The 24303-nt window shown below is 44.5% G+C and overlaps 1 protein-coding gene across 2 annotated transcripts in view; it reads left to right on the forward strand.

Moving 5' to 3' along the window:
* Positions 1–24303, forward strand: part of PHACTR3 (phosphatase and actin regulator 3) — a 99936-nt gene that overhangs the window by 47512 nt on the left and 28121 nt on the right. For both annotated transcript variants that reach the window (XM_042045887.1, XM_042045896.1), the window contains exons 2-8: positions 5142–5303; positions 6147–6224; positions 10330–10512; positions 15030–15233; positions 18960–19224; positions 20184–20431; positions 24058–24211. In XM_042045887.1, coding sequence (XP_041901821.1) covers positions 5142–5303; positions 6147–6224; positions 10330–10512; positions 15030–15233; positions 18960–19224; positions 20184–20431; positions 24058–24211 — 1294 coding nt within the window. The remainder of the gene's footprint in view (positions 1–5141; positions 5304–6146; positions 6225–10329; positions 10513–15029; positions 15234–18959; positions 19225–20183; positions 20432–24057; positions 24212–24303) is intronic.

Here is a 24303-nt window from a genome sequence, read left to right on the forward strand (position 1 = left end):
TTGCAAAAATCAAAATACTGTATGTATGGAAATGGAAACTTCAAACTGGAACATTCTGCTGCAGTTCTCTTTCAAAGAGAGTCAAGAAAGAGAGCATGTCTGCAGAAATGCAGGTGACAGAAAACATTTTTAGAACAAGGAAGAGCTCCATCACAGGAAACATCTAACTAGTGCAACAAAAAGCTCTTCAGTTTGAATTCTGCTTCTCTGAAACATAACAGAAGGATTCAAAGGCTCCCAGACACAAGAAGCTTACGCCTGTCCTGCATGTTCAGTCACTGTGGCCAGTTCTTTCTTTTTTAGGATGCTAAACTGAGAATATGGCATTGTCCCTGCTGCTAATGCTGTTTCACAATGCTCAGGATAGTCCTTACTCTGAAACCAAGATCACCTTTCTGCCTTCCCTGCCCTGCAGGCTCCTCTCACAGGATGCCAAGGACCCTCAGCAAGGAGCACCTCGAGGGAAGTGCTGTGCCTTGGTCAACCTCCCAGGTGCTGGCTCAGTTTGGGGCTAGCCAGGAGGAGACAGGAACCCATTAAAAGCTGAGCTGCCTCAGTGTCATCCTCCCTCACATCCTTTTTAGAGGCAGTCCTGAATTCCAGGCAGTACTGAAAGTTACTGGTGGTAAAGGCACCTCTATCCCAAAAGGTCATTTTGATTCCATTCACTGTCTCTCCCCCTCTGCAGTGGACCAAAGGGAAAAAAGGCCATACTTCCTTTTTTTAGCTCGATATATGAGTTGCAAAGACAGATGCAATGACAGTAAAGGGGAAAACATGCAGAGCTGCATTACAAACCAATTCATCAGCAAACAGAGCACGCCTGCCTTACAAATTTGCCTGCAGCTCTTGTCTGCTGTGTTATTTTTAAACTGCCTGCAGGTTGCAGATTTTTCAGTGGTCCTTCTCCTACCAATGTACACACAGGATTTAGCAAGGCACAACTTTCATTGCCATGAATTTAAGTTACCAAAATTTCCAGACATTAAAATTCAGCATCCTTCATCTTCCCACAAACTTCTTGCTGCATTCACAAGAGGACATGCCATGTCTCCTGCAGCCTGTCTGCGTGGCAAGGTCAGTGTAAGTCAGCCCTACATCCCTGATGTTCCCAGCTGCCCTTCCTCAGCCTGTGGAATGCATCCTGCAGTTGCTGTAATCAGCAGCCCAGGCATCCAGCTACAGACTCTGCCTCATCATGAAAAACCCGAGAAGATAAACTGAGCTTGCTGAGCCCAGTGCTCAATTTAACAATGCTGTTATCACCCAGACATGATCACTTCAGCACCAAAGCCAGCTGCTGTACAGATGAGGGCTGTGGGCAGCTCAGGGCACTCTCCATCACACATCCAGCACACAACTCACACAACTCCCAGCAAACCTGCCCCACTTCTGTTGGAGGCTGGCTGGGATGGAGGCAGGGTTTGACAAGTGCAAATGGGAGAGCTTCTGTGTGCAGAAAACCTTCACAATCCTTGCACAATTCCCACAGAGAGGGGACTTGCAGGAAGAGTGCTCTATTTATGGCACCACAATGTTTTAAAGAAGAAAGCAAGGGGGTGTTTTTCACCACAACTGCTACTGATGTAAACAGAAGCTGCAGATGCTCAGACTTTCTGAGGGGTCAGACCCTGGAGCCAAATGTAATGAATATTATGGTTTGTTTGCTTCTTCTTTGTTGCCTGGTTGATTCTGCAGCCCAGAGCTGCCCTGCAGAGCAGTGCCCGTCACTTTGGAACCTCTCCCCTCCTCTGACTGGGGATGTCTCAGACATTAACCCACTCACAGTGGACCACTGTCAGGAGCTCTAGAAACTACCCCAGCTAGCATTGTAAGAGCTTGCCCAGCATCATCAGCAGGGGCACAGCCACATTCATTTCCACCCCTTGGGCACACATGGAGCAGGTGACCAGAGTGTGATACATGAGGGGTTTGTTTTGGGGCTGGAGCTCCAGCATGGAAGACTTTGCCCTCAAAGGGGTACAGCAAGGAATTTAAAGTGGTTTTCCATAAACAGCCAAGAAGCTTCAGCCTGAGCAAAATCCTGTGGCCCCACAGGGCTGAGGATTTTCTGCTTGTGGGGCAGTGAGGGCCAAGCACAGGCTGGCCTTGCTGTGCTGGGGGTTAAACTGGTGCTCTCTGGACCCTGTTAAGAACTGTCCCTCATCCTTCCACATTACACAGCGAATTAAGCTGCTGCTTGCTTCCCCCTGCTGATTTGGAGAGTCATGATTTGGCTCTTGGCTGTTTATATTTTGCAGACATCCCCTGTGTAATTGCATGGCCTGGCCCCAGGCTGTCAGGCTCTGGGAGAAATAACCACATTATTCCACAGAACAGTTAGCATAATTAAAATATTGACTGCAGATTAAAAAAATGTGCTGAATGTTTCACAGAGTGGTTGGAAGGTTGGCAAGCCTTGGCAGCTTGTTGGCTGCAGGAACTGGCTGATATTTAGGAGTGCCTTCTCCTCCAGTATTCATTGCTGTATGTGGGAACTGCTTTTTGTGCTGTCAACTTCTGATCTCCCAAGCAGCCAACCCACAACCAGAAGAAAATTAACTGACTGGAAATGAGGTGCTCCAAGGGCTCTCTTGTGATTCTTATTGCCAATGAGACTATTTCCTTGTTATTTATGACTTCAGGACATCTGTCTTGCTGTGTCTCTATCTATTTTTGTGTCTATCTCTCCCAATGCACAGTATAGAAACTGCATATGGTGAGAATGTACCAGGTGATAAATCCATTTGCTTAAGGACTGCTTGTACCATATGAGAAACATTAATAAAGTTAAAAAGCCCACAAAAACCTCCACTGGAACATTTGTTTTAGCTGTGATTCCTTCTTTGACATTGGATTTCTACCTGTGCTTCATCTTCAATCAAAGACCAAGGCACAAAATCCTTGCATTTCCACAACCAAGAGGGCAGAAAGAGAGGGAAGAAACCCAGTTGGCAAGGCTGATGGAAACCACAGAAGCACTCATTCCAACAGGGCACTCAGGGAAACCTCATTGTCCTTATGATATCTCCCCATTCTCTTTCTTAGGGGAATATCTGGGACCATAAGCATTGCTGGAGGCGCACTGGTATTTTGTATATCCCCTATCTGGCAAAAGCTTAAAATGACCTCATGCTGGCAGTGTTAAACAAAACACATGCGGCATGTCTAACCCACTTTGCTGACACCTACATCCTGAAGGAAACACAGCAGAGTCAGTAGCTTGCCAAGGTACTCCTTTAAATCAGCTTCTTGTTTAATCTTCACTTCCATGCTTGAGAAACTCCTGGCCTGGGAGGAGCAGTCTCACTAGCAAGGACCAGGGATGGCTGAGCTGAGCTTTCCCCACTCCACTGCAGCTCCCAGGGCTCTGATTCACAGGCTCATCTACAGCTCTTCTGAGATGAGCCAATTTTGTGAACATTTCTATTTCCACTCAAGAGGTGTCACAAGAAATGACCAAATGCTATGTCCTGAGGCTTCTATTACAGCTTTAAAGTGATCATAATAGCAAATTAATAGGAGATCTACTCTGCCATTTTCCATTCTCATTGCTACTGCTGTAATCAAGAGCAGCTCTAATTCTTCAAAGCTTATTTCTGTGGTACTGCTCATTTTTGAATACACTGCTAGGAAAGGAGCAGAGTATCTTGGCGCTCCAGCTGTGGTTTGTAGGCTACTGCCTCCCTTCTGAGCAAGGCTCATTGCTATTTTCTGCTCTCAACTTAATACTGACCTCCAAACTGTAAATTATAAATATCACCTTGGGTAGGCACCACGCTTTCAAAGGCAAAAAAAAAATATTATTACTTTAAATCTCTTGTAAATTAAACCCCCAGATAAACTCAGTGGAATGAGAAAAAAGGTGCTCTAAATTCAGGCAAATAAAGAGAATTTCACTGGGCATGCATGATGTGTGTGGGGAATTGTTACAGCTTTTCTCTGCTCTGATAGTTCACATAGCCAAGTTTTTACTTTGTTTCCACTGAATGATTCATCTCAATTACCAGTATTTTCAAAATTAAATGGAAGAGGAGGAATGTGTTCATTCCCCTGCTGTGTTTAATAATCTTCCAAAAATTGTTTCCTGTTTACTTGGAAATCCCCACCTCCACGCTGTGATTTAGGCATTTTCACCCTGTTAACTTAAAAACAAAGCCTAGAAGATGCTGGATATGATCTTGCAGTCATAAAGCAATTTATGATAAATGTTGTTGTTCCAGAGAAAAATTACTTGGAAATGTATGTATGTTCATAGCTTTGCATTGCTGATTTAAATCATAACTAGTTGTTGGGAAAAAAAATTACAAATTGTTGCTCAGCTTTTGTTTCTGTAACAGATCTGATGGCAGCTTCTCTTTCAACAATTACTGTATTGGTGCTCTAATATAAATCTCAGTAAAGACATCAATAACCTCATTTAAGGGTCTGTCCCACTGTCCTCCATGGCACTGGCTGGCACACAGCTGTGAATACTCAGTGGGTGTTGTTTTATGCAACACTTGTCTATTAGCAAAACTTAGGGTGCATTTTCAAGGAAAATTATTAAAAATACCTCAATTGATTTTCCAGCTGAAGTATTAACTCTGAATTCCTGTGGCTTGGCTGGACAAAAGGAAAAGAATTTTCCTCTTAGCTTCGTCAAGGAATAAATTTTCACAATCGTTCTAAGGTTTTACTTAAGTAGCAAATATCAAACAAACTCTCCTTTTATATAAGATTTGCATTAGCTCCCAAAAGTCAGCATGTTCTGTGTTAGCTCATGTGAAGAGTTCATTTAAAAGGGAGCCATATCCTGTGACCCAGGAACAGAACTGGAAGCTGGGGATTCCGAAGGGATCTGAGCTCTCTCACACTTCCTCTCAGCTTTTCATAAAGGTCTGCCTTTTTTTAAATGAACATTACATTTATGTGATTAACTGGAGGCCACGTGAGCTGGATTTACAAATGTGTTAAACTTCCACTGCTCTTGTTAAAGCCGTGGGGAGCTCTCAGCTCCCCATGTTTCAGGAGGCTGTGACAGCTCCCCGCAGCCCTTGGGGGGACAGTGACACCATTTCCTTGGTGAGCACCTTTGCCTGCCCTTTGCAGGTCAATGTGGAAGGGTTTTGTCCTACAGTTTTTTCCTCTCTTCCCCTCAGATGAGATGGAGCAGTCCCCTGCAGTGCGTTCTGATTACTTGGTCTCAGGGATTCGAACTCCACCAGTGAGGAGGAACAGCAAACTGGCAACACTGGGCAGGATCTTCAAACCATGGAAGTGGCGGAAAAAGAAAAACGAGAAGCTAAAGCAGACATCTGCAGGTAGGCTGAGAGCAAGAGAGGGATGCTGCACAGCAAAGCTTACATGGGATGTGTTAAAGGTGACCTGACAGAGCCCAATTCAGAGATCCAACAGATTAATAATGTTTGTGGCTAGGAGGGGCCCATATAGGCTGACTTCCTATATAACACAATGTAGTACACTTAGAAGAAAAGGTCAAAATACGAGAGTGAAGCACAAGCCTTGCCCCCAGACTGCTTTCCATGGGCTGTCCCTTGTCCACATAGGCTGTGTTTATGGCCCGAAGTATTGCCACCCCTTTTATTTGGGGTGAAGTTTATATAGGTCACAGTAACATTATGAAAAGTGACAGGAGGGAGCTGCAGCATGTGAAATGCCTTCCCTCAAGCAGCTGTCTCTGCAGGGAAGGAGCCCAGCACACAGCACAGCATGCTCTCCATGGTCTCCAGGGATGGCCCAGGAGATCAGTAAGGAGACAAGCTGACTTGCATTTTCTTAAGATGGGATGTTGCAGTTCCCTCCACTTGCTCCTGTACCCTGTGGGAGTGTCCCAGTGAAGGGCACTGTCCCAGGCAGCTCCAGGGTGCCACATTAAACAGCAGGAAGGCTCCAATATCCCTGTGACTCTGCACTCAGTGTGATCTGACAGCACCGTCATAAACCTCAGCTTTACATGTGGTGATTTTAACAAAGGAAGAGGCACAAACAGGCTGACGAATCCATGCCCCCAAAACAGAATCCTTGCAGTCCTTTCCAAGCACACAGGGGCCTGAGACTAGAGGGAATTTCCATGTTGCATCCTTCTCATCACATCTCCTGCTCTGTTGGTAACTGGTGCTGTGCTGTGCCACTTCTTTGTGCAGTGCTGGAGAAGAAGATGACAGCACGGCAAGGGCGGGATGAACTCATTAAGAAAGGTCTTCTGGAGATGATGGAACAAGGTAAGTAAAAATGCTTCATTTTTTTTATCAGAAGCTCTTTCAGGACAGTAGGAAACACATATTTGCAAAAGCAGAAACCTAACAAGCAGATGAATAAAAAGGAGAACCTTCAATCCAAACAGGGAGAAAATCTCAGTGTTTGAATTAAGGCTTGTCTTCCTTCAAGCTCCTCCCTGCTGCAATCACTCCATGTAGTTTAGTGTCTGATGCTTTACCATCTCGAATGCAGCTCCATCTTCCCTTGGTTTACACGTGGTGCAGCCTGAACTGCTACATATGTTTTATGCAATTCCTCTAAACCCAGCTGAATCCTCCTGCCAAGAAATCCAGCTCAAGCTGGATAAATATAAACTTCAACATACAGTGCAGTCGCAGCTAACATGAACTACTTACGGATCCAAATCCCATCAAATGATCCTAATCTGATGTGTTCAGCTGTTTTCCAGTAAACCAAGTTTGTGATGTAAACACGTTACCAGTCCACCTACTTTTCATTCCCATGGAAAAGTGAAGCATTTTGTGGAGCCATTTTAAAGCTTTCCTGAGTACGAACCAGAAATAATGAAAGGAGAGGTGATGAAGTGTCAGAAACGCTCACAAAGGACATGGTTTTTGTGTTCCAAAGCCCTGACAGATGCTCAAGGGAGACACAGATCTGGGTGACTGTTCTGTGAGATTAACTGAACTCCCAATGTTATGGACAACATCCCAATTGCCATTTCCACCTAAACAGAGATAAACCCCACAAATCCATCTTTACTTTGAAGACATTATAGCAGAAAGTACTGTCATGAAAGAGGACTGCCCTTTTGAGTTTGATTAATCTCACAGATAGAAGTTATGTTCTTTGAAAGTAGTAATTGAGTTTCTTTTGTATAAAACAAATGCCATGCCTATAAATAACCCCTGGGACAATACTCAGTGATGCTGTGCTGGAGTGAAACCAAGCAACTGAAGAATCAGAAAAAGAGCATTTTAAATAGGATTGTTCTTTTTTTTTCCATGGCAGTAAAGCAATTTTAATATTATTTTGTTGGATGTATTTTATGTTTCATGTTAAATAATCTATCAAACCATCAGCTTATTCTAAAATGGAAGTTCTTAGAAAGCTCATTTTTAGTTCCTGTCCATTGAAGTCTTTGTGTCTCTCATAATTCTAGATAATTAGTTGCCCTATTAATATATTAGCACTACTGGATATGCACTGTCTCCACTAGGAGTGGGAAAGTTCCCTATTATCCATGAATTTGAAAACATGCATATGTACAGCTCTGCAAAAGAACAGTAAAATAAAACTTCTGTAGAGCACATTAAGAGGTAATAATGAAGAATCAATAAACCTCTTGCATGCATAAAGAACAGCTTGAGAGGAGAAGGCGATGCCAAGCAGCAAGAGCATTTTAACAAAATCAAAATAGTTTAAATAAATATATTCCAGTAAGGTGTGAGGACAAGCTGTGCTTTTAACCAGACAGCTGCAAACAGACTGCTTACCTGTCTGCAGGAAAGTTGCCTAGAGCTCCTATAAACATCACACAAATATCCAGTGCCTCCCTGTGCCCAGAAGGGGAAGAATGGATCACAGTCAGCTGAAGGACATTGCAGCTGTCTGCAAGTTATTTTTCTTTATGGGGTGTTGTGAATCTCCAGGGTTATTTTATTATATTAGTAGAAGCAGCTTATTAACTGGAATAAAAAACTGACCTAAATAATTCTCAGTAAATGATTAGTGCCCTACTTGGACTGAGCTGAAGTGGCAGCAGTTTCAAGGCTAAGTCCTCGTTTACGCAGTAAGTTGCAATTGTCAAAGCAGCAATACTGTGCTAAAAGACTACGGTAAATCCTCAGATCCCTCTATTCCATCAGGCTCTACTCCACTCCCAGGAGCTGATGCCTGCTCGCTTTCATAAATAGCCCAACTGGCATGATGCTGCAGCCTGAGAAGCCTCGTGCAGTTGTAATAGGTGCCACTCAGACCCACAGCATAAAGTCTGTCAGCAGCGTTTGGAAGTGGCCCTGGCAGTGGCCCGTGTGGCTTTGAGCTCTCCACAGAGCTCGCGCAGGATCTGCAGCGCTCTGGGAGCAGCCCAGGGTGGAATTGCACCGTCCTTTGGTGGGTGATGAGTCACCCTGGCAGGTTATGTCACCCTTTCTCCTCACACAACCCCCAGCCTGGCTGCCCATTCACTGCGTGGCCTGGGCCACGTCTGTGCCCTTCTCTCCTCTCCAGCTCTGCTCACACAGCCAGATGCCAACCTGCCCCTGGAAAACTCCCGAAATGCAGCTTCACTCCAGGGAAGCAGCTTAACTCTCTAACTCTCTGAGATGTTACAGGCTGCGGGATCTGGCATACAGTGGGGTTAATTCCCAGCAAAATCACAGCCCTGCTCCTGATTACCTTGGAATACTGAGGACTGGTGTTTTCCTTACCCATGGATCTAAGGTCTGTGCTTTGTTGTGTCTCCAGACCATCTCTAAAATATGGTGTTGGGACCCACTGCAACCCAAAGCAGCACATCCACTTTGATCAAAGCACACGCTGATCATTCCTGCCCAAGAACATTGCTGTTGTGAGCCTCAGAAATCCTCCAACAGGAATGTCTTCTGCCTGTCATCTCTTCATTACTCACTGCACTTCCACGGGCCGGGCACTGAAGGAGCCCTGTCTCTGGCTGCAGTTTCATTGTGGCACAGCTGACAGCTGCTTGCCTTTCCCAAGGATGTGAGGAACGTGCAGAGGAGTGTTACCTTGAACACATTTAGGGAGCTCCCCCCTCGATGTTTCTCCCCATTGTGAGCACGAGGCTGATGAGGTTTATCTGTGCTTCCAGCACTGGGGTAAGGGCTGCCTGTCAAGCAACGCGGGCAGTGGTTCACACACCGATGATTGTGTACAGGCTGCCTTCACAATGAGCTGAAATGTAGGCAATGAACTTTTTCCCCACTCCCCTTCCCTGTATCATAGCAACTGTGCTACTGCAAGGGCTATTTTAAGAACAGTAACTTTTCACCAAACGTGATTATGAGGCAGACTGACTGAGCTCAGTGTGCAAAAATACTGCATCCTTTCCGCAGCATCTCTGGGCCAAAATCTGATAGCCTCACCCAAAAGCATAGGAAATTACCCTGCAGATTGTCCAAATAGCATCAAAAAGAGGCAACTGTGAATGTTGCTATTTTAATTCAATGTTCAAGGAACTTGTAGTGATACCATTGCAAGAAAACACAGCCCTGTCAGGAGCTTCCAGAAAGAAGTGTCCAGGGCTGAGAAATACAAGCTGGGAGGTGAACTGCAGGAGTGTCCATCAGCATGGAGAGCTGCCCAGGGAGGGAAGTGATTGCTTTCTGTGCTTTGCAACAGTGATGTAGATCTTGTAAATTCTGCAGGAGTAAAAGGGTGGTTTGTATTCTGAGGACTCTTGCCTGAATAGGAGAATACTAGAAAAGCTTCAGTCATCAAGATGCATACAGCTGCAGGGATCACTGGCACAAAAATCTTTCAGAGTAAGCAAAGGGAGCAGTTTCTAGGTCTGCATGAAGAGGGATTTGAATTTCTGATCAGCTCAATCACACAGGACACACTTTTCAAAGCTGAGTAACTAAAACTGTGCTAAAAACCTGCAGCTCGGTAGGGAATGTGAGCAGCCTTTCTTTCCTTCAGCAAGGCTCCAGCATCACTGGATGACAGCGAGTCGTGCACAGAGCCTGACACAACCCAGACATGTCAGACCAACCTGGGCATGTGCTGCTCTGCTTGTGCGAGGGAAGAATTGCCTTCTCCCAGAGACCTCTGCCCATTGCTCGTCTCCCACATGGCAGCTACTTCCAGAGCACAGTGGCCATTTGCTCAGGCTGCTGAATGCCCACAGAAGTAGGTGCCTCATTGAGAAAACTGAGTGGGTTTTAGTATCCAGATGGGCTGGATCGCAAATCACAGGATTTGCATTACAGGTGGTTAACAGAGAGATCGGGTGCTGTTCTAAGAGAAGTCTCAGTCCTCTGAGCACTGGGAGGTTTGAGACCCCCTCTTCTCAAGAGGATAGCAGGGGGATCTCAGCCTTCACTGCTCATGGTTTAGTTAAGATTAAATGATTTGTTGTTTTAGATTCTGATGGCAAAGCCTGCACCGGTGACGATGCCACGAGGGCGACGCAGAGCGAGGCTCCAGCACCCCTGTGCCAGGCACTCACCTCAGAGGAGGGGCAGCAGGAGACCACAACAGCAGCCACAACAAATGTGACCTCCTTTGGTGAGGAGCTGCACTTGGATGAGCCAAACGAAGATGCAGGTATTGGATAGAAAATGTTTTCAAAAAAACTATGAAGTGTTATAAAAATACTTCTGCTGAGGAGTTGAATTTGTCAGTGCATTAAAGGGTCAAAGCACCTTGTTCAGCTCAGCTCCATACTGGGTTAGCAATTGGTACTTAAAAGCAGTGATTTGTGAGACTCCTACCAAACTGAGGAACTACACAAAGCTTGGCATGATGGGATTAATTGAATTATGAGATGATCCAGTCTTGGCATGGTGCCCCTTTGGTATCAGCAGTGGCTGCTGTGAAGATGAAATAAGCTTCTCTTAAAAAGATTTCTTAAACTTCTGTGCCAAGCCTGAATTTGTTTGTCCTGGCTCAGGAGAGCAATGTCAATACACAGCCCACACTGTCCATATCATCACCCTGTCCCCAGCATGCTGCAAACACCAGTGAAGTTCGATACCAGAAGCACAGATCAGCTAAACCAAGCTCCTTTCATGCAGCTCTGCTCCGGTGAGCTCATCCATGGCAGCAGTTCCTAGGGACTAGAGCAGCCAGGCACAACCCAGCAGCTGGAGGGTTCCATTCACTTCCTGACAACCAAGAAATGCAAAGCTGCAGAGATAACGCTTTATCCTGGTTTGTGAGGAGTGCCATGTAGTGATTATGGATCTTCCTGGCCTCTGCTCAATCTTTACACCTTCTCCATCTGCCTCAGCTACCTTTTGTTGTCTGTCCCACCCTTTCAGGCCCTGCTTTCTCAGGGGTCCCAGCCCCTGGCTGCTTTCCCCAAGCCCACCCCTGCCTGCTTCCACCCTCAGCCTGCTTCAGCAGCTCAGAATGGAAATCATTCCCTCATTAGCTGAGGCAAAACCCATTCATCTCGCTATTCTTACAACCACCAGATAAAATCTTCACCAGATTACAGGTTTTTTTCCTTCTTTCTCTTTTCTAGGGTGTTTAATTCTGTATCACTCATGAAATTTCTTTCTGAACTTCTGATTCTTGCCATGGGGGTGTACTACCATGGAAAGATAGCACCAATAGGGTGTCATGTACTTAACCTTATGGCTCTGCATAAACTCATACTGTGATTTAAAATTTACCTTACAGTGTGTTCAGAATTGTGCATTGAAGCTTTCAAAATCATCCCAATTTCTTAGGTCTCTTTCCCGAATCCTAGTTCCTTTTATTGTTTCCCTGAAACAATCTTTCCTGTCTTCTGTATTTCTTTTCCTCCATTTTTTGAGGCATCATTTTCCAAGGTTCCACAAAAATCCCTGTGGGATTACATTCTCCTGCCTACCTAGTCTGAGAGACTCCGATTTGTAGGAAATCTTTCTACCTCTTCCATTGGTGACCTCTGGCTTCCAAAAGAATTACTGCTGATCTAGTCTTAATGTGCTAATTTATCCCTGTCTGTACATCCTAACATTCCTGTCTCTAGTGAGTGCACCTGAAGGAATTAAATGGGTGGGAAAGCTCTTCAAAATTGTCAGAGTTTATTGTCAGTGTTGCTAAGTTTATTATAATGCCGAGTTTTTTATAACATTTGCCCTTGAGCTCAATCCAGGCCTAATGCAGTGGGTGTCTTTCTAGAAATCTATATGAGTAAGTGACCAGCTAGAAACAAAGTGAATATATTTGCTTTGTACCCAATGTGTTCTGTGTCATCCTGAGGATGTGGGATAAAAGCCAAGGAGGGGAAGAGGAGAAAACACAATTTGTAGACTTCATGTTCATGTTAATACACAGAAAAAGAGCAGCCAGGGCACAAAGAGGGTGGTTTTCCCCACCTAACTTTGCCAGCAGCCTTGGGGCCAGTCCCAAGGGGAGGATTTCTACCTGGTAATGAGATTGAGATGGCATTTTGACAAGTGGCACTCCATGAATAATTCGCTACTCCAGCAGGAGCCTAGTGCTGAGCACTTGGAATATTTTCAGCAGGATAATATTCACTCTGCAGTATGAAATCTGTTAATGGGTTTGTGTGCTCCAGACTCAGGTCTGCCTGACACCACTCCCAGACCAGGGTGGAGTTCAGGACCAAAAAAGTCTGACTGGGGCTGAGAGTGTTTGGGATCCACCTTCTCTGTAGCAGAGGTCCCACTGTGGCTGCTCCTCTGCACCTGTGCCAAGCAGCCCTTCCTGTCACAGGCACACCCACTGATTCTGGAGTTACTGCCAGAGAAAGCATTGCTCCACTCAGGGAAATGCACTCAAATCTGACTAATTTTCCTCTCAAGCTCCTCACATCTACTGGGGCTCTTGATCTTTCTATAATGTAACCCATTAGTGACTTTATTTTCCCCTTCCTCTATTACCCATTTTGTCTCCTGTGCAGTGGGCACAAACACCCAAGGGATGTCACCCTGGAACAAAGCATTTCCCTAGAAGTACATTCAAAAAAATTATTTCCTTCTATAATGCACATAACTATCACATACGGCAGCTTTCCTGTCATGACAAATTTCACAAGAACTCCTGTTAATGATGCATATTTATTCTACTTTCCTGTCTCTTTTGAGTGATAAATACTCATTCCTCCTCTTCTAGGCATACTCATTAATCTGTTTGTCAACAAATTAAATGCCATTATCTTGCTAGTGCTATTGTTTCCAACTGCCTGAGTGCTTTGGTGCCTCCCCACGCACTCTGAGCACGAAGCTGCTGAATGATCATTAATACAGAGAGTTTGAATTCCCAACGAGACACACAAAACTGAGCCAAGAAAAGATTTGTGATGCAGCAGCTGTGGGTGCCACTGCAGCGAGATTTCAGGAGACGCCCTAGAACGGTGTGGAGGGAAAGGTCCTCTGGTTAGACAATCCAGAGTGCCAAAAGAAGTGGGATTTGCCCAGGAGTTTGGACCTCTCTCATGCTCTGCATGACCCCAGCTTTGGATCCTCAGCACAGGAAGACATAGACCTGTTGGAGGGCCAGAGACCCATCAAAAGGATCAGAGGGATGGAACACGTCTCCTGAGAGGGCAGTCTGAGAGAGTTGGGGTCATCCAGATGGAGAAAAGAAGGCTTCAGGGAGATCTTGTTGCAGCCCTTCAGTACTTAGAGGGAGTTTAATAAAAAGATGGGGAGAAACTTTTTGATAGGACCTGGTCCTGTAGGACAAGGGGCAATGTTTGTAAACTAAAAGAAGGAAGGCTAGATACAAGGAAGAATTTTTTTTACAATGAGGGTGGAACACATTGCCCAGAGAGGTGATAGATGCCTCATCCCTGGAAACATCCAAGGTCAGGTTGGATGGGACTCTGAGCACTTTGATTTAATTGAAGATGTCCCTGCTCATTTCTGGGGGTTGGACTAGATACCTTTAAAGGTCCCTTCCAACACAAACTATTCTGTAATTCTGTGCTTAGGAGAGGTTTCAACACTGATCTCCCCATTTGGATGAGTGCTTTGCCTGCTGGGGTAGGAAAAATGACCCTCATGGCTGCTGCTGAGCCCAGAGTGGCTGGAAATGCAGTTTGGAGGGAGCCTGGCCATGGCTGGGCACCTGGATCAGAGTCAGCCTCAAGCCTCTCAGTGGTTCCCCACACCTGCCAAGGCGGAGATCAGGACATGCAACAGAGTGAGAGCCCAGCAGTGAAGCTCTGTGCAAGTCTGGGCATTGCCAGAGCAGCTGTATCTGAGCAGAATTCAAGGATGCTAATTTTGGACTTCTTCACTGAAATTCCACCTATGTCCTGCTTCAGCTTCATGCCTTTCTGGATCTATTCCCCTATGCCCTCGTCACAGCCTGGTCAATTTGATGAACTGCTTAGTGATTCAGCCTGCACTAGCTTTCACAGCTAAGTGTTTTTACCATCCTTGCAGAGACAATCCTGAAATGAGCAGTGCTTCACAATCTCAAATTAGGGCTTTGGAGACTGAATTTTTTCTTGAGCACTTCACTGGTCCCCTGTTCCACTCCAGCTGCTCACATCCGATAGCAAATCTTTTTTGTGGCAGGTTCTTTCTGGTTATCAACTTTAACTTCAGGACAGGCTCAACAGCTCTGGAGTCAGGTACAGTAAAAGGAGACTCGGGAAGCAAGTTGAAATAATGTATTAAATAAGATAAAAATCATATGGGGAAAATAAACACATCAACTATTGGAAAGTCAGTTTCTAGGTAATAATATGGGTTTGATACTCTTTGCCCTTTGGCTGTGTGTTCCTAGACAGAAGACTCACCCAGTGACTGTGGCACCACAGCTGTGTGCTCTGAGAAAATTCATTGCAGTTCTCAGAAGTAGCTTTGCCTCACTATCCTCATTATTAAAAAAAAAGGAAAAAAGTCAGGGGGAAAAGGCTATAGGGAAATAAAGGAAGCTCAGCAGTTGTCTCAGGAACATCAAAACTAACATTTCTTCAATCTTATTCTTCACCTGCCCTGGCTGGTTGGCTGTTTCTCACAATTACTTTCATTGTGGAAAAGAAGTGCTTCTAGCTGTGTGCCATGTGTTCAGTTTCTCTGAATGTTCCTGGCATTGTCCCCTGGCCTGTCATTATTAACTTTGTGTTCCATTAATTTCACACACCTTCCCACTAGCCAAGAAACCTTCAGCACCCATGGAAGAACTGGAGGATGCCAGCCTGCCAGCATCTGAAGACAGTCCACAAGCCTTACCTGTACCTGAATCCACAGACTCCCCCCAGAAGCAGACAGAAAGAAACCCAGCACAGCTTCCCAGCCCTCCATTGCTCCCAGCTCCACCACCTAAGGCAATCTCCAAGGTCACCAAGAACATAACAGGTCAGTCATCACTACTCAGTAAAGATTTTCCCATCCTTTATGTGTTGTTCACCTCCTATCAAATCCTTTTCTCATGTCTGTTTTTAAGCCCCAAACTGCTGAGAATCAGGCCAGTTAAACTGAATGAGCCATAACCATGTCTGGTTGCCTGATAACAATGCACTGATCTTTGTACTTCACATATTTATCTGAATCTCTCAGGGGATTATTTGGTGTGAGTCTATAGCACTAAACACACATAAAACAAATCAAACCAACTGCAGACATCTGCTGAATCCCATGCTCATATCGATATGCCATAAAACATAAGGAAGATTTAAATGTTTTCATTACCTAGACTCCCACTGGAGAGCAGGACAGCAGCCAAAATCTGGTTCAAGTCAAAGGTTCTGCAGAGGTTTCTGTCAGAAGGGTTTGCTCTCTAGGGCAGGTCTAAACTAGAGCTAGGAAATCTGGTCTCGTTAACAGAGCACACAAGAGTGATACACCTGGCAATCCTCTGTGCCAGACTTCATTGAATGTTTCCAAAAGCAATTCCCCTGGGCCTGATTTTCTAATGTATTGCCAATGTTGTTACATTTCTCAGCATTCTGGCACTGCAGAAAGGGTGCTAAAATGAGAATGATTTTAGTTGGTTCCAATTTCAGGGTCCCTACATATGGTAAAAGCAGTTAAAAGGGCCTTATTGCAAATTAGAATCAAGTCCTGACATCTAAATGTCAGACCTGTTGGATATTTAGACTTTTAAATGACAGCCATTATGTGAGCCCTGATTTGCATCCACACTCATCATCTGGCACAATGAGTAGGGTTTTCAAAGTCACCAGGAAACAAAACATCAGAGAGGCACTGTGACCTGACCACTGGGCCTTACAGAAAATACTGAGGTTTCAGTCTCTTTGAAGAAAATTACAAGTATGTGTTTCCCATGGAAACAATTCATACTTTGTGCTTAAATGCTGTAATAACTCAAGTGGGAGCTGGATTCAAAATGGTATTTTAGTGCTCCTTGGGAACTGCTGTTCAGGTTGCTTCACCATCCTGTGCTGTGGGTGAGGCTCCCCTTCCACCCTGCAACAGGAACAGGCAGCCCCAGGCCCCCTGTGCCTTTGCTCAGCTGAGGAGAAGGCCATGCTTGGCATCAGATGTATTTGGAAACCTGACCCACGCAGGGCATAGAGATTACACCTCCACCAGGCACTTCAGAGCATTTAGTGTTCAGATATTTTGCTGCTTAACCCAAGTATTTCCTGTAGCATCTGAGATATTTTGGGTTCTGGTATTTAATTCTCATTTACATTTTCCACAAAGAACGACTTTTAATTTTCTCAATGACTCCAGTAACTCTAGACCCTTTTCCAGTAGTGATTATACATGTTTATTTTTGTGAGGATGTGGAGGCAGTGCTAAGTTAAAATTAAACAAATACCGTCAGTGAGTGAGACGAAATACAAAAGTGTAGGGAGAGAGGGCGATTATGAAAGAAAAGGAAGATGAAGAGGCTGAAAAGCTCTTTTGTGTTCAGTTTTTTTCCCCCCTATACAATGCCAGGGATGCTGTCAGCAGAGGAGTGAGGAGTAAGTCAAGCACCAATTAATCAGAGAGAGGAGGAACAGGGCACAGTGCCAAGACATCACTTTGCAAGATTATTCACCGAGCATCTGTCATTAGGACAAATCAGGTGTGATCTCAGGAAATTCTCAATATTGTCCAAAGCTGCAATGAGGATGAAATTGGCCCTTGACCTGTTCCAGGAACAAGCTGGTGTAAAGACGAAACAAAGTCTTCTCTTTTCCTGCTTTACGGCTGAGCTGAACGATGGTTCTTGCCCTGAGGAAACACAGACCCCTTCTCCCTGTGCAGAGGATAAAGTGGCACAGGAAATGGTTTTGTCCATCCCCTCAGGCTGTGATTCAATGGGCAGCAATGATAATAAATGTCCTCTGTCCAATCTCCACCGTAGCACAAAATCAAAACTCCCTTGAGTACCAAACCCCATGTTTGCTCAGCGGAGCTCAGCTGTGTTCTGGCTGGAGCAGCCACCCTGATCAGTGCAGGAGGAGCTCTGGGGTGGGAAGGTATCTCGGGCATTGCACTTCAGGCACTGTGACACTTGGAGAAATGCCCCTGTGCTTTCAGACTTTGCAGATTTTAAACAGGGTAAGTTTTGGGCTAGTTTGAGCCCTGTCTCCTGTGTGCATAGAGATGGACAAAGCCATTGCTAAGGGTTCTGGGCTGGAGGGACACAAATGTGCACAAACAGCCCCAGAAATGAAAAAAGTAATGTTAGACCTTCCTTAGAACAAAAGAGATTTTATTGAGGATGCAGCTCTCCCTCCCCACTGAAGGATGCTCTCCTCACCCCACAAACAAGAAAAGAGACCAGGCTTAGTGTTGCCACACTCAGATTTTCAGTGTTAGACTTTGGTTATCACTTCGGGAGCTCTTCTTAAGCAAACTTAAGAAAAGGCATGTTTTTGGTAACCCTTATGCAGGATGCTGGCTCTGAGAGGAGATATTTAATATCTGAAGTTAGTGGTTTTTACCCTCTCCAGTTGTCTAGCAAGTTAGCCTGCTAAGTGGAACCAAGTCCTTGTTACAGGACCTATTTCAGGATAATCCTGGCTTGAGCAGAAGTTTTTCTCTGCTATGAATGGAAGGATTTATCTCAAAAGTAAGCAGAAAAAAAGGAAAAATTACCTGAGAAAACACATTTGTACCAAAGCTGCACAAGCTGTGCCAGTTTAAATTCCTGTGTGAAGCACTAGGTGGCAACAAGGGACAAGAAATACTCTGGGATGAGGCACTCGCATTGCCTCATCAGCCCGAGCTGCTGGTGTAAACAACTCCGTATGCCTGAGGCTTGGGACAGGGATCTAAGGGGAGAGGGAAAAGGACTGCAGAACGGGAAAACTAAGCAGCATCTTTTCCAGGCCAGATGTTCAGTTATCCTAAGGGTGGGAAACTACCAAATTTACAACCAGGGAAATGTCCACTGTGTTGCAGACTCAAATGCTAGGAGATGTTATGTATCAGTCTAAATGTATAACTCAACTCTAACTTCAGACAGAATGTTTACATTGCATAGAAAATACCTGAATCCGGGGGTAAAAAGGGGTTAGATTGCCCCACCCTTCTTTTTTCTTGTTAGTGCTCAATACTCCATCTTTCATTTGGATGTCTTTTGGTAAGTTTTGTTATGCAAACATTATCCTCATATTATAATGATTTTGGCATTTTCTCAACGGGCATATGAAAGACAGAGGTCTGAGCTGTGCAGCAGTCACAGAGCAGCAGCGAATAGACACTGGTACATTTTGTCCAGACTCAGAACCACGGGACATAAATTTTAATACAGTCTGCCAGAGTCCAGCAGAGAAAATGCTGGATTGGAAAGGCACCACAGCCCAAGACTTTGGTGGTTAGGAGCAACAGTATGGGCAAGCAAAAAATGCATTGGTGGGCTGGGAAAAAGGAGGATCTGATTCTGTGAGAAAGAGGGGAAGTGGAAGAGGCATCTATTTTGCTAGATTAAAGGTGTGGAGCGGTGCAGGAAGAGCATTTTGAACTCAGTTACTCAGCCAGTTACCTCACAGCAAGAGCAAAACATCACCATTTATCCTCTGTTCAGTATAACAAATGCATTTCAGTGCAGGCTCTGTGCAAAAAAAAAAAAAAAAAAGAAAAGAGCACTGCACAGCCTCTTCCCCTTTTGTGTTTTGACAGTGGGAAGTGAAATGGATGACCCAGCCATGAAATCTCCTCCTTCCACCATCCTGAAGAACTATGTCATTGTTGGTTCCTCCCAAATCTCAGGACAAGCTGCCCTCTTCCACCCCTCTGGCCAGAAAAGCTCAGAGCCCCATGGCAGAGGCCAGGTAACAACGCCCACCGGTTCCCCTCACCTGGCTGCCGTTCATCTGCCTTTACCTCCCAGCAGAGTCATTGAAGAACTCCACAGGGCTCTGGCCACCAAACACCGGCAGGACAGGTACCTACAGCCTCCTGGCTCCAGGGCTGCATGAGGACACTCATCCCACCACATCCTTTTTCTTGGAAAATGTTCCTATCCCTGTTGTTAGAGTTTTAATTGCTCCTACAGCTTGCGGTTGCCTTCCTCGTGATGTCACTGCTTGGAACATCCATCCCTGGTTAAAGTGCTTAATTTGGCAGCTACTTCAGAGGATGTTCTTCCTTTATAGGGAGGCTACTGGGGCATGGAGTAGGTTTTCAAACAGATAGAGTAATGGGATAATCCTTGATCAAGTTAGAGTAGCAAAGGCACATCCTGCTCCAAGTACCAGCCCTCTACACATGAGAAATGCTGCAATTTCTGTGTCTCTTGGCTGGCACAGGAGCACATACAAGATCCATTTTTAATACAAATACTTTTGGGAAGCACACTGGGTGCTTTATCTGGGTTTCATTATAAACCCTCCTGTATATCAGAGGAGGGCAGACGTAACCTTTGCCGTCCCAGAGCTTTGGAGTGAAGCTGGTATCATTTCTCAGTTCCCTAACAACTACTGTCCCAGGGCACAGATTCACATGCTATCATTTCCAGGCCCTGTTAAACCTTTTTCATGATCATACAATATCATATGAATAGTCATGTTTTATGCCACTAATGTTTTACGCCACTCATGTTTTACATTAGAAGGCCGTGTTGTTGGGGGGTTTTTTAATCACTACAGTTTATCTTGTGACCATATATATCAAAGAAAAACATTTGTCACCACCCCTCCATATCTTATTTTAATGGCAGAGACAGGAAAGTAGATCCACATTAGCCATTCTCAACTTGAAAATGCCATCCTGTGTTGGTCCATGCTGAACTCCCTGCCCTGTCCTTTACGAGCTACAGGACATTTTTCTCATTCTCATATAAGTTTCTACTGCAGCAATAAAACAGTCTTTGTAAAAACCAGGCTGTGCATCTTCCACCCACAGCTTCCACGGAAGAGAAAGCAAAGGCTCTCCAAAAAAAAGAGTGGATGTCCGTCCCTCAAGAACATCGAGTATGGAGCGCAACAAGGAGAAGGAGAACTCGCTGAGTTATGGCAGCGACTCAGAAAACAAGAGGAACTCGGTTAAAGAGTCAGATGAGAACAAAGAAAACATGATCATGAACTCAGAGCTCAAGGAAGAGTCTGTTTTTTATCAGGATGAGGAAGTTTTGAACGACTCTGTTATTTCTGGTAAGGAAAGTCACTGTATTACAAAGATACACTCTCGCAGCTGAAGGGAATGCTCTAAAGGCAGCAGGCAACAGAAAATATTGAGAAGGGTAAATTCCTCTACTGTCACATCAACTGTTTGAAGGAATCCTGGTGAAAAGCTGAAGTTAAATTGGAGTCACAGTGATTGTGATTGTCCTGGCAGGTACTGCACACTGAGATGTATCACTGTGCTTTACCCTCTCAGTTACTGGTGCAGCCCTTGGACTGCTCTGTATGAACAGCAGCACTCTCAGACATCTCACTGTCAGTAGCCAGAGCTTTCTGTACACCCAGTGCCAATGCTGGTGGTGTTTTGGAATTTCAGGACTATTATTCCATGCAGTGATGGTACATGGAAAAGTGATTGAGACCAATCAATCTAGGAAGGACAAACATGTAGAGAAAACATCTTAAAGAATAAAGTTTCTCTCCATTTGGTCCATTTTACCCCTTCTTGAGACATATGGGGAATGCATTTTTTAAACCTGTGCAATTATTTAAGTGAGCTTTGGCAAAATAATCAGCTCTCATTAGAAAATTTATTTTTCATTCAAGGTTTTAATGTTTTCCATGTTAGCAAGACAGATTCAATCTGAAATGAATCCTTCACTCTCTTCATGAATGCATTAAAAGAAGGCAGGCAGAGAACAATTAATCAAAAAATAATTGTTGTAGCAGATGAAAGATGAATTTTAAAAGATGTCTTTGAAAGCCTGAGCCAGCAGACAGGACACGAGTTCTGCTGCTGTGTCTTAAGACACCAAGTAACAGAACAGACTCCTGAGGTAAGGCAAAAGAAAAGAGTCCCTTGCCTAACTGCTGTGCATTTAAGGATAGCTTAAAACATAAAAACCACCTTTTAAGTTCTATTTTTTTTTCTGCCTACGTGTGTAAAAGTGGTCTCCTTTGATAAAAATTCCAAGAGCTAGAGGCAGCCAGGCAAAAAATATATTATCCCCTACAAGCAAAACCAAATCTGAATATTTTACTATTGAAGGTGAACCTCTCTATATTTAACAAATAATTATTCATGATTATGATGATAGGAGGACGCTGGTTATTGTAAAAGTTTCAGTGATATCTAGAAGCAGCTCTGGGCTTTCCACAATAAGTGCTTGAGTTTTGGAAAATGTCTGCAGTTGAAGGACAGTAGTGGTGTATTTGGGATGGCTGAGGTCAACTGAGAAAACCAGCTCTGTTTTAAAGATATTTTGGCTTTATTGTGGCTACAACAACACTGCTGCTCAGCACAGAGGATACTGAGCTCTGTGACTGATGTCCAGTTAGACAAGCTGGGACATTCCCAAGGCATTTCTGGTGCGGACACTGGGAAGCACTGCTGGTGCCAGCATTCACTCAAGTGAACCACTGAACCACTCCAGAGGTGCAGTAGTGACAGGAACAGCACCAGAACAATTCCCTAAACATCTCCAGATTCCTTCTGGTTTGAAAAAATCTGGGCTGGTTTCCAAGTCAGGGAGTAAAACTATCCATTAATCCCTGTACTCCCTTAGTACATCAGCCACTGCCACCACGACAGGGCACACAGCCCTGTGGCTACAGGGAGGTACAGACAGGTCACAGACAACTCTGGAAAAAGTGAGGAATTATACCTTGGTTTTCCATTAGCATCCTACTCAATAAATTATTCTTTGAAACCTCCGAAAACTCAAGGCAAGATGAGCTTAAAAATCAGCATTACTAGAATGTAGCCCACAACTGATAACTGGTACAATCAAGGTCTGTCCGGCATCAGGCAGTGTTAGGATTTGCTTTTTAATTGATAGAACAGTGAATATGAGAAAAAGAACAGTAAACATACAGGAAATTAAATGTCATGATTCTACTGAATTAAACCAGGAAGTTTTTGCAGGAACCTGCAGCCCTAACATGAAAAGGGTGTGAATTTCACAAGCATTTCTTGTTGACCTAGCTGAGGTGTGATAAACCATGAAAAAATCCAGCCAAGATTCTGCCTGAGATAGATGGTCATGGGACAGACTGGCGCTGAACGTGCCTGGCTGACCAGGAAAAATAGCCCTTAGGAAGAGAATACTTCAATAAGGGTGTTTGCAGGTTCAGTTTCTTCTGAGGTAGTGATCAGGAAGGAATTTGTCTCAGGGTGCTGAAAATGGATGTGGGGAAAACTAGCTTGGGGCTTCATTTTCTCTTTGTTCTCTAGTTTTGTTTGATTCACATGCACTTATTCTCTTTTAATATTTAAATTTTGCATGTATACTTGCATTTGAACCTGTTCTGGTAAATTATGTTTCATTATGAATAGCCCACCTTTGATTGACAGATGGAGCTGACACCATTAATTAGGATTTTGACCGCACTTTCTTTAAAGTCAATGACAACAGTCTTATAGATTATATCACTTTCCATGCCCCCAAGGTGTCCTGCCCTGCCCTGGGACACACTGCACTGGCCAGTGCTACAGATCCCGTGGCCTGGACACACAGAGCTCCTTGTTCGTGTGCAGGCTCTCCACAGAAACCTCCTGACATGGCCAAATTCCCTATAACATACTTTAACATACTCAAGTGAGACTGGGAACATGTGCAGGGATACCCAGGAGTTTTCTAGCCCTGAAAGTCCTTCAGGTTGTTTCCAGCAGGAATTCTGTTGGTTCCTGTGCACCCACTCCCAGCGTGGTGGAGGCTGGAGAAACCTTGTCAGAGTCCCAAGTCTGTGGCTTTGTGAGCCAAATGCTCCTGCTGGAGTCAGATACTCAGTTAGCAGAAGGCTCCATGTGGCAGCAGCCAAATCATTTAACTTCCCTGCCCATCTGTTAAATGTATATCTGCTACTTCAGACAGGGCTGTGTGGTTTAATTTAATTAATGCTTGCAACAGACTGTGAGAGCATTTCAAGGAGGGTGCTAAATAAGGGCACAGCTTTTAGGCTCCAGAAAGGGGTTTTGAGCTGATTATGGTTTCTAAAAAGTTTAACTTTAGACCACTGCAACTCTCAAGAGATTTTTCACTGCTCACACAGGGAGACCAAAACTACTCTATCCCACTCTTGCCAACCGGTAGATGTGGGAAGGAGGTTGTACAGACTCCTTCCCTCTGCATAAAGAAATTTGAGATCAGTGGTGATAATAATAATGGAGGTCCACAGATCCCAAGCAAATAAAACCCCAGTATTTGGGGATGAGAACCTATTTAGGAGTTAGAGTCTTGTCAACCTCCAGAGCATCCTTTAAAAAATAGACTTTAATCCTATCTCAAATGCCAAACAAAAATACCAATTAAATGTCATTTTCTTTAAAAACGAGGTGACCTTCTGTAGAAAAGGTGAAACATTAAATTAAAAAGAAACCAAACCATTTAAAGCAAAAAGGAACCAAAACAAATTAACCTCCCTATTACACACGGTGCCCCCAAGATGAAACAAAGATTTAACTGCAGCTCCTGCATGCCCTGAGGAATATGTTCCCTCTGCATTTGTGGTGGTTTTGTGTCTGAGCCCTGCTCAGCTGTAGTGCTGCTCTTGCACATGGATCACTGCCACTCTGTGCCACCCCTGCTCTCCAGAAGTTCCTGTTTCATCCCCAGGAGCTGCCTTTCTAATAACTTTCCTTTCAATGCATGTCCCAGGTACTTTGCCAAGAAAATGCAAGAAAGAACTGCTGGCAGTAAAACTACGGAACAGACCAAGTAAGCAGGAGCTGGAAGACAGGAATATTTTCCCAAGGAGAACAGATGAGGAAAGACAGGAAATCCGGCAGCAAATTGAAATGAAACTCTCAAAGTAAGTGCTGTGAATGAGAACAGGGAGAAGCCTCCCTTTACAATGGAGCATCCTCTGAGTCCTGTCAGATGAGACACTGTCACCCCCCCCGG

The sequence above is a fragment of the Corvus kubaryi genome, unplaced genomic scaffold (assembly GCF_017639235.1).
Source record: "Corvus kubaryi isolate FWS band 111438036 unplaced genomic scaffold, C.kubaryi_AGA036_p1.0 134, whole genome shotgun sequence".
Taxonomy (NCBI): domain Eukaryota; kingdom Metazoa; phylum Chordata; class Aves; order Passeriformes; family Corvidae; genus Corvus; species Corvus kubaryi.